Source organism: Sardina pilchardus, chromosome 14 (genome assembly GCF_963854185.1).
Source record: "Sardina pilchardus chromosome 14, fSarPil1.1, whole genome shotgun sequence".
NCBI lineage: Eukaryota > Metazoa > Chordata > Actinopteri > Clupeiformes > Clupeidae > Sardina > Sardina pilchardus.
In genome coordinates this window covers 11,130,704-11,140,703 of record NC_085007.1, presented here as the reverse complement: position 1 = coordinate 11,140,703, position 10,000 = coordinate 11,130,704, and the positions used below count along the sequence as shown (strand labels likewise).

At 46.3% G+C, this 10,000-nt stretch overlaps 1 protein-coding gene across 1 annotated transcript in view; it reads right to left on the bottom strand.

Annotated features, from left to right (window-relative positions):
• zswim6 (zinc finger, SWIM-type containing 6) overlaps window positions 1–10,000 on the bottom strand; it is a 62,549-nt gene that overhangs the window by 13,633 nt on the left and 38,916 nt on the right. Inside the window, exons 5-9 of the mRNA XM_062553999.1 lie at window positions 7,702–7,881; window positions 6,387–6,560; window positions 4,742–4,888; window positions 1,887–2,015; window positions 1–125 (exon numbers count right to left, since the gene is read on the bottom strand). The exon at window positions 1–125 is cut by the window's left edge and continues 196 nt beyond it. Of these exons, the coding sequence (XP_062409983.1) occupies window positions 1–125; window positions 1,887–2,015; window positions 4,742–4,888; window positions 6,387–6,560; window positions 7,702–7,881 (755 nt within the window). The remainder of the gene's footprint in view (window positions 126–1,886; window positions 2,016–4,741; window positions 4,889–6,386; window positions 6,561–7,701; window positions 7,882–10,000) is intronic.

The following is a 10,000-nucleotide window of genomic DNA, read 5'->3' as shown; positions in this document are numbered from 1 at the left end:
CTCCTCCAGGAACCGCAGCGTGGACGACGACGACGACATCATCGACGACGACATCGACATCGACGACATCGACGACGACGACAGCAGGTGCGTGGTCTCTGAACACTTTAAGGAACCCATGGAGCCTGGATGGAAACAGGGGGAAGAGGGGGGCAGAGAGATGTGTTAGGATGAGACAGCAACAGCATGTAGGCAGCGCTCATTATGGGATGGATGGATCAGTTTCATAGAAGATCTCGAATTTCAAACATACATAGGAGAGATTCAATTCCTAGTGCTATAGGTAGGGGGACTTCATATGGTGACCAATCAACAACCAGGCCTATTTTCTTTCAGAAACACAAAACACTAACAAAAACAACCGTTGCTGGCAAAAATCATCACCAACAGAACAACCTTCGGAAAAGAGAATGCAATGATGAGAATGACAACTTGAATGGGGTAGGATGTTGGCATGAGAGAGAGAGAGAGAGAGAGAGAGAAAGAGAGAGGTAGAGAGAGAGAGAGAGAGAGTGAGGGAGAGAGAGAGAGAGAGAGAAGGTCAGCTTTACTGCCAGTGAATAGAGAGGGGCTGCATAAGGAGGGTGGGGAGAAAGGGGAGATTCTTCTTCATCTGTACTTCCTCATCTGTCTTCCAGCTGCTGCTAACATACAGAATTCCCCATATGGCCATGGACAAAGTGCTCTCTTATTTTATAAGCTGCACTACACTACAGCTATAGCAGACACAGAGAGAGGGAGAAAGAGGGAGAGAGAGAGAGACAGGGCAAGGGAGAAAGAGAGAGAGTGAGAGAAGGAGAGAGCAAGAGGGAGAGAGAGGGGGAGAAAAAGAGAGAAAACAAGAAAGAGAGAAAGAAAGATAGAAAGAGAGAGAGAGAAAGACAGAGAACGAGAAAGAGAGGCCGATAAAGAGAGTGAGAGTGAGCAAGTGTGTACGTGTTTGGAGGGACATCTTATTCCGCTCGCTCATATGGGACGTTGGGAAGCGCCACCACAAACTAGACAAGCAGACCCGGGATGCCTCTGGCAGAGTGTGCACCGGACAGACGGCTTCCACAAAACCTACACAAATTACAGAGCATCTGGTGCCCACGTCAGACAGCCACGGCTACCATCTTGAACCGCCTCACCAATACCACCGGGGGAACGCCGATTCCACTCTCTCTTCCTCCCCCTATTTCTCTTCCCTCTCTCTTTCTCTCTTTCTCTCTCTCTCTCTCTCTCTCTCTCTCTATGTTCCATCTCTCTTTCCCCCTGTACCCCTTCTTGCTTCTCCAATCAGCAAAGCCGCGGCCCAAAGGCTGCAATAACCAGTAATTACACCACAATGTGCGCTGATTGTGATCCAGTCGTCTCTCCAATCAAATCTCATGAATAAGAGATGGCGGAATAAAAACATTAAAATGATGAGGCATTAAAAATGCAGGAGAAACAGAGAGAGAGATAGAGAGAGAGAGAGAGAGAGAGAGAGAGAGAGAGAGAGATAGAGAGAGAGGAAGGAGTGGGAGGGGAGAGGAAGAGGAAGATTTGAGCTTTGCTTCCTATGAGTCAGGGATTCATGGATTCATGGACACAGCTCTGGGCTTCAGGAGTGGACACGGACAGACACACCTCGTGCTTTAAGTGGTTGATGTGAAGAGGCTGGCTCTTGATAGAGGCTAACAAGTTCGAGAGGGATAGATACGAGTTGTTTTGTCCTCAGACAGAACGCACCTGTTTGTAAATGTGGATGTGGGCGCTTTGTGCATTTGCATACGTACAGTACTGAACAATAGTGAGGTACGTTTGATAATGGTATGTGCGTATGCGTTTGGCTTAAGACTGTGTGTGTGTGTGTGTGTGTGTGTGTGTGTGTGTGTGTGGTGTGTGGGGACATGTGCTCCTACCTAAGACGTCCCCATCGTCCTCCCGGCCCGTCTCCATGAGGGTGCAGAAGAGCGTTCCGATGGGGTCCAGGGGGTGTCCCACCCACCCCTCAGGATTGGTGATGGACGTCATCCCTTTATGGAGCATATCTGAGGAGCCAATCACAGTACAGGTTACACACTCATACAGCCAATCACAGCAGACACAGTATCCATATGGCTCCACAGACAGATAGGTTAGATACCTATCTATCATATTACTCCCCAACATAGACTAGCGTGCATAATCACTAATCGTAAAACTTGTAATATCATACCCACACAACAAATCACAGCCTCAGTCAAAATAGTCACACAAGACACATTACAGATAAGGCTTCATATTGAACCACAGAGCAAGAACGATAACATACACACAACCAATCAAATACAAATTAGCTCGCTATCCCTATTAGCCTGTAGCACAGGCTAGTCAGACTAGAGTAAAGGTCACTTGAGATCACGGGAATCACGGCACAGGCTGGTGCAACGCTCACAGTAGCCAGCAGCAGCAGCAGACGCTGCAGACGCTGGCTCTGAGATGGTAGATAGTAGCTCCATCCCTCATAAGCTACCTGTGGAGGTATGTGGTTGCAGCTGGATTCCTATCTCCTAATCTCTCTCTCTCTCGCTTTCCCCCGTGGCGTTTCTACAACAGGATCCAACAGGATGGACACACCTCGCTTCCTGTCTGCTACAGTATGTGTGTGTGTGTGCTACGACAAAATGACTGTAGTGTTGTATGTCACTCCCATAAATCAGACAGGTTGACTGCTGTGTGCATGAGTGTCAATGATACAATGAACTTCCACACACTCATCCTCTGGCAATAGTATTGACTGGTGTAGTATTAATTTCTTCCTTCATTTCTACCCATCTTGAACATTCCTCCTATTTATAGGCAGTGTGGTCTTTACACTGCATTCATGTGTAGCCGTAGCTTAGCGCAGTGTAGTCTTTACACTGCATTCATGTGTAGGGGTAGCTTAGCGCAGTGTGGTCTTTACACTGCATTGCGTAGTGGTAGCTTAGCATACTGTGGTCTTTACACTGCATTCATATGTAGCAGTAGCTTAGCACAGTGTGCTCTTTACAATGCATTGTGGAATGTTAGCTTAGTGCAGTGTGGTCTTTACACTGCATTCACATGTAGCAGTAGCTTAGCCCAGTGTGGTCTTTATACTGCATTGTGTAGCAGTAGCTTAGCGCAGTGTGGTCTTTACACTGCATTGTGCAGTGGTAGCTTGTGTAGCGGTAGCTTAGCACAGTATGGTCTTTACAATGCATTGTGGAGTGGTAGCTTAGTGCAGTGTGGTCTTTACACTGCATTCACATGTAGCAGTAGCTTAGCCCAGTGTGGTCTTTATACTGCATTGTGTAGCAGTAGCTTAGCGCAGTGTGGTCTTTACATTGCATTGTGTAGTGGTAGCTTAGCGCCGTGTGGTCTTTACACTGCATTGTGTAGCGGTAGCCTAACACAGTGTGATCTTTACACTGCATTCATATGTAGCAGTAGCTTAGCACAGTGTGGTCTTTACAATGCATTGTGGAATGTTAGCTTAGTGCAGTGTGGTCTTTACACTGCATTCACGTGTAGCAGTAGCTTAGCCCAGTGTGGTCTTTATACTGCATTGTGTAGCAGTAGCGTAGCGCAGTGTGGTCTTTACACTGCATTGTGCAGTGGTAGCTTGTGTAGCGGTAGCTTAGCACAGTATGGTCTTTACAATGCATTCACGTGTAGCAGTAGCTTAGCCCAGTGTGGTCTTTATACTGCATTGTGTAGCAGTAGCTTAGCGCAGTGTGGTCTTTACACTGCATTGTGAAGCGGTAGCTTGTGTAGCGGTAGCTTAGCACAGTAGGCCTATGGTCTTTACACTGCATTCATGTGTAGCGGTGGCCAACTGGCCTGCGCAGGCGCCTCATTTGAATGTGAATTATGCGTGGGCACCTCTCCCTTTACAGGTACTCATTAGCATTTAAATGCATCTGGCTGGACTATATAGGCCAAGAGAGGACATTTAGCTGCAGCGGAGAGTGGCTGCCGCCACACAAAAGGTATTACTCACACTGGGGGCTGAGCAGAGATTCCACAAACTGCGTCGAAATCGAGGGTGTGGGTTAATTATGCAGACAGTTACAGCACTCAGACACCAGCGTAATGTTTTAGCACAAATGCTCGAATGGGGAGTAACTTTAAAAAAAGACTGACTAAAAATCAGTGCTTGTGTGTGTGTGTGTGTTATTTTTTTTTTTTTAAATCACTGATTGTGTATAAAGGGAGCTCTGCAGCTGCACTTTTACTTTTTGTTTCACTTGTGGTTTTATATGCAGAAGGTCACACCGCACCTCTCAGGTTTTGTCACAGAATGGTGTGTGTGTGTGTGTGTGTGGGCGATAGCGTGTGAATGTGTGTGTGTGTGTGTTTATGTGTGTCCAGGTGAATGTATGTGGTCGCAATCTACACACCGCAGCAACGTGTGTGTGTGTGTGTGTGTGTATGCATTATTTTTTATGTGTGTAAGAGTGAAGTGGCAAGATGGGTGGGTTATACAGCATGTATTTTCTTGTGTATATGTGCACACGAAGAAAAAAAATCTGTCAGCGTGTGCATGTGTATATATACATGTGTGCATGTTGCCTGTATATGTGTGCGTGTGTGCGTGTGTGTGTGTGTGTGTGTTTGTGTGTATGCACGCATTTGTGTAAGTGCGTGCCTGTATGTGGCCATGCATGCATGCATTTGTGTATGTGCATGTGTGTGTCTGTATATGTGTGAATGCATCCATTTGTGTGTGTGCGTGTGTGTGTGCGTATATCCGTGTGTTGCACTTTCGCACCTTTTTTGTGGTTTCTGAAGAGCTCCAGCTGTTTCTGTTGTTGTCTCCGTAGCGTGTTGACAATGGCGATGGCCAGCCGCAGTGCCTCTCGAGGGTAGCCGTGGGAACGGAGAGCGTCCACCCGCGCACACGCCGTCGGAACGTGCTCTACAGAACAGGGACAAACAAACATGTGTTACACACACACACACACACACACACACACACACACACACACACACACACACACACACACACACACACACACACACACACACACACACACACACACACACACACACACACACACACACACACAAATATCGGTGCACAAAACTAAAATACACAAACCCAAATACAGACAAATTCCCCACCCCTACATGCACAAACAAATGCTACAATACACAAATATCTACTCACAAGCTAAAATACACACACCCACATACACGTACTCCCTACTCCTACACACGCACACTTGCAAGGAAACATGCACACGCACACATACACACACACACAAACCAAATTAGCTGACGCTGTCTTGTGAAAGAACTTGGACACACACACACACAAACACACACACACGGCGGGGGCGGGGAGAATAAGACTGAGAGATAAAGCAGCAGAGAGGACAGAGCCACACACAGCTGGCTCAGACCAGGTGAACACCTCCAGATGGATCGCACTGGACAACCGCAGCCAGTTGAAGGTCATCAAATGTGACACTAATTTAATCCCGGGTCAATTTATGCACCACTAGTTCCGTTCCATTAGGGTGGCACAAGTTAAGGTGTGCACCTGAAGCTATGGTGGTGCAAGTGAAATTTAGAAAGGCGCTAGTTTGAAACTAGCTACTCCAAGATGTTAGGATAAGATGAACTTTACACTTGTGATTGACCTAACGTTCTACTAGCCTGAACATTCTAACATAAGATTCCTTTCCGCATCAATTCAAGATTCTAATATTCTTTAGAACGTTAATTTTCAAACATTCCCATCATACAGGTGATGGTACACCTTTAAAAGCTAGTGCAACTGGCTGCTAGACCAGACTCCAGCCCACAAGATAACCCTGGGTGACACTTCCTTCCTAGTGGAGACTGGGAGGTCGGTCTGTAGACCCCCAGCATCATCTGGGTCCACAGTACATAATTTAGACTCTAAATGAACAAACTCAGTAATAATATAGACCTAAATAGTATTTTCTATCCTGCCTAAAGATGATATTGGCTGTGTGTGTACGGTGGAGAGTGCAGAAAAGGCCAGTAGATAGACAGACACAGAACAAACAGTGAAACAGACGGATAAACAATGCACACAGTTATAGCAGATCCAGGCACAGACCGGTAGATGGGTGTGTGAAGACAGCAGGTAGAGGCACACAACCGACAGACACACAGACAAAACACAGACAGCAGGATAGACAGACGCAGTGCAGATTATGGAACAGCACACTGGATACACAACAAACACAGCAGAATAGCGACAAACAGACAGATGAGAAAATATGACACAGACAGAGAGAGACAGACAGACAGACAGACAGAGCAGTGAAACAGACAAACAAACACATAGACAGACAGACAGACAGCCTTGTTTGGCAGTCCGTGGAAGGCGGCTGTGGCGTCTCCGTCTCCCCCCCCCCCCCCTCTCTCTCTCTCTCTCTCACCGTGCCACAGGGGCCAGCCGCGGGTGTCGAAGAGCGAGCTGTCAGTGTTGTCATGGTAACAGTAGTTGGTGTAGAGGTCCTCGCTGATGATGTGCTGCAGGTGGCTGTCCTGCCAGTGGAGGTCACACGCCTCGATCGCCCGCGTGAACACCGTCCGGTGGGGCCGGCCGGGGTCTATGGGGGGAGGGGAGAAGAAAAGAGAGACCACGGAGGGAGGGAGGGAGAGAGGGAGAGAGAGAGAGAGAGAGAGAGAAATAAAGAGAGTGGGGAAGAGGAGGAAATGACAAAGAGGGAGAGAAAGAGTAGGAGAGAGACAGATAGAAAGAAAGAGAATCCATTGTGGAAAACAGAGAGAAGAAAGCATGTGGAAGAGAAAGGGTGAGAGAGAAGGTGGGAGAAAGGGTAGGGAGTGTGAGAGAGAGAGAGAGGGAGAGAGAGAGAGGGATGAAAGGAGGCAACAGGGACGTGAATAGAGGAGGGGAAGTCGGGTAGAGAGAGAAGAGAGGGAGGAGAGAGGCAGAGAGATAGAGAGAGGGGAGGATGAGAGAGGAGAGGGGGTTAGAGGCATAAGGTCAGACATCAAGAGAATGGCACAGGGCTGTCCTACGCTCAGTCAGTAAAAGCCTCTAGGTTTCTTAATCCCATCCTATACACTGTGACTGTGACTGAAACACACTGACACACACACACACACACACCTTCACTTTACATAAGTGACACACAAACTATTGGAGCTATGCTAGGTTATGCCTATGCTTTACAGTACTACAGTATGTATGCTATGCTATACCAATTACAGAGACATGATCGTGTTAAAATGAATCAACTAATATCGGTATCACTGATGGTCAGTGTAGAGAAAATAGCAGGTGAACTTGAACCAGCAGAGCGACAAAAAGCAAACCGAGTGATGAAGCAAAGTGTTTACTTTCCCTACTAGTAGCACATCTTAATGCCATACTGTTAGCTTAATGCTATACTGTTAGCTTAATGCTGTGCTGTTAGCTTTATGCCATACTGTTAGCTTAATGCTATGCTGTTAGCTTTATGCCATACTGTTAGCTTAATGCTATGCTGTTAGCTTAATGCCATACTGTTAGCTGCTTTACATAGAGTGAAGTGTCTGTGAAGGAAATGTAAATGCAGCAGGACTGGGTTGTGCTACTGAGCCCATTCTTGAGCTCCCCTTCAGGGTACAGCACAGGTCATAAGAGGTCATAAGGAAATGGAAAAGTTGATTAAGAGGTGCAACATTTCTCTTTTTTTTCCCCCCTTTTTCTTTTTTTCCCTCCCTCTGGTGCCCACCGAAACTCACCTTGGTTCCCGTGGGCGCCCTGAGGCAAAGCGTTGGTTAAATTGGGCAGCTCGTTGCCGTGGTTACCGTCCTCCCAGGGACACACGTCCACGCTGTTCCACTTCTTGAGCTGCCGGAGCCAGCCGGCCTTCTGCTCCGCCTTACAGTGGGGGTTCAGCACGATGCACATCCACAACGCACCTGTTGGGGGAGGGGAGGGGATTCATAAATCATACATAGATATATATATACACACACTTTATTACAGCACAATGCAAAGAAACAACTACAGAACATTAAATCAATCAATACCCATAAAATGTATACACAGAGGGTTGTTGTGAGAGAAAGGGAGAGTGAAGAGAGGGATATACTGTAGTGTATATGCTTTGGAAACACTTTCTTTTGTGAACGGCCCACGTCAATAAAGCTTTTTGAATTGAACTGAATTGAAAGAGTGAACATGATGTCTCTTTAGACACGCCGGCTTCTAATCTCCTGTCGGTGTGTGTCGGCCTTCCCAACGGCCAGGGGGTGAGAGGTGAACGACAGAGCTCTGGGTTACTAGGGGTCAGGGTCACATCAGGTAATGGGGATGGGAGTCTTTTGACAATAATGACAATAATGCACAGACAGAACAGGAGCCGATGCTGATCTGGATCCAGGGGGAAAATGTAGAGGACATATGGGGTGATGTGGTAGTCACCCTCTATCTGGCATGAAAATCTGAGCTAAATCGGAGCAGCAGTCGTATAGTAATGCGACACACACACAGGCATACACACACACACACACACACACACACACACTCACTCACTCACTCACTCACTCACTCACTTAGAATAACGTAATAAAGGGGAAATCTCTTCATGCAGAGCTCCATGGTTAATATGTGGTTTGATGTCTAACTTTGTCTTGACTGGTTTTGGGCATGGGACTAATCCTGAGCCTTCCTGATTGAGACACACAGGCACCCTGGCCCCTACAGCATCCTATGGAGGCCTCGCGACAAGCACCGAGGACACTTTAGTAAACAGATTAATTAGAGAGACAGACAGTGAGTGGGTCAGCTGACTCCCTGAAGGACCCTGTCTACCTTCACAACTCAATAAGGCCCTTTATATCTATGCTTTTAAATAAGGGGCTTCACGTATGCTTTATTATGTAATGCCCTTGATAGCCGTGCTTTTAAATATAGCGCTTCATATATGAAATGCTCGGATGCTTCAAAGCTTCTAAACACCACCTCCGTCAAAAATTAGATAACAACGGTGAGTGAATGCTCTCCACAAATAGTATGTTGATCAAATCATTTTACTTTAGGAACCAGATTAAAAAAAAAGCTAATTTAAAAGGAAAGTGGTCAGATGGATTTAGAGGGTTTTGCATCTGAACTCTTCATATTATGCTTTTTGTAAGGGCCTTCATATACGCCACATGCTTAAATAAGGGCCTTTCTATACATTCTGTGGAGTTCACATACAGGCTCTAGATAGGGGGCTTTCTATATGTTTTGAATAAAGAGTTTCATATACTCATGCTTTATTAGAAGTGGGTTTATATACACATCCTTTGGAAGAGGGGATTCATTCCTAACAGGGGACGGACGGCCATGTTTCTCCTGTGAGATGAAAGTAAGTGTTTCTGTTGTCAGCCGACTAAATCAGTCCAGAATCTGAACTGGGGCCAGTGCGGATACGGCTCTTAATTTAAGGACCCGGCGGTGTGAGAGAAACTCCTAAATCATTTTAATGAACTGGCAAAACACCAAGTTTAATTTACCAAATGCATACAGTCAAATAAATTCACATAATATATTTGTTTGAGGTCAAATTTAGAGATTATCAAAGAACCAGCTGGAAGTCTGGTATTGACCCAGAAGCAAAGAACAAAGATATAGATCAAATGTGTGTGTGTGTGTGTGTGTGTGTGTGTGTGTGTGTGTGTGTGTGTGTGTGTGTGTGTGTGTGTGTGTGTCTGTGTGCGTGCGCATGTATGCACATGTGCATGTGTGTATTAGTAGGATATTCAATATATCCGAATATTTTGTGTGTGTGTGTGTGTGTGTGTGTTTGTAGGCTGTTGTGTGGTGGCTTTATGTCCCTCTCCGTCTTTGTTTGTGTGTGTTTGTGTCTCAGAAGACATCATGCTGTTGTGGGGTCTTGTGTGTGTGTGTGTGTGTGTGTGTGTGTGTGTGTGTGTGTGTGTGTGTGTGTGTGTGTGTGTGTGTGGACATCATGCTATGCTGTTGTGCCGTCTTTGTGTGTACACACATACACACACACGTGTCCCTGTTTGTGTACACTGGGATGTTTGTGGC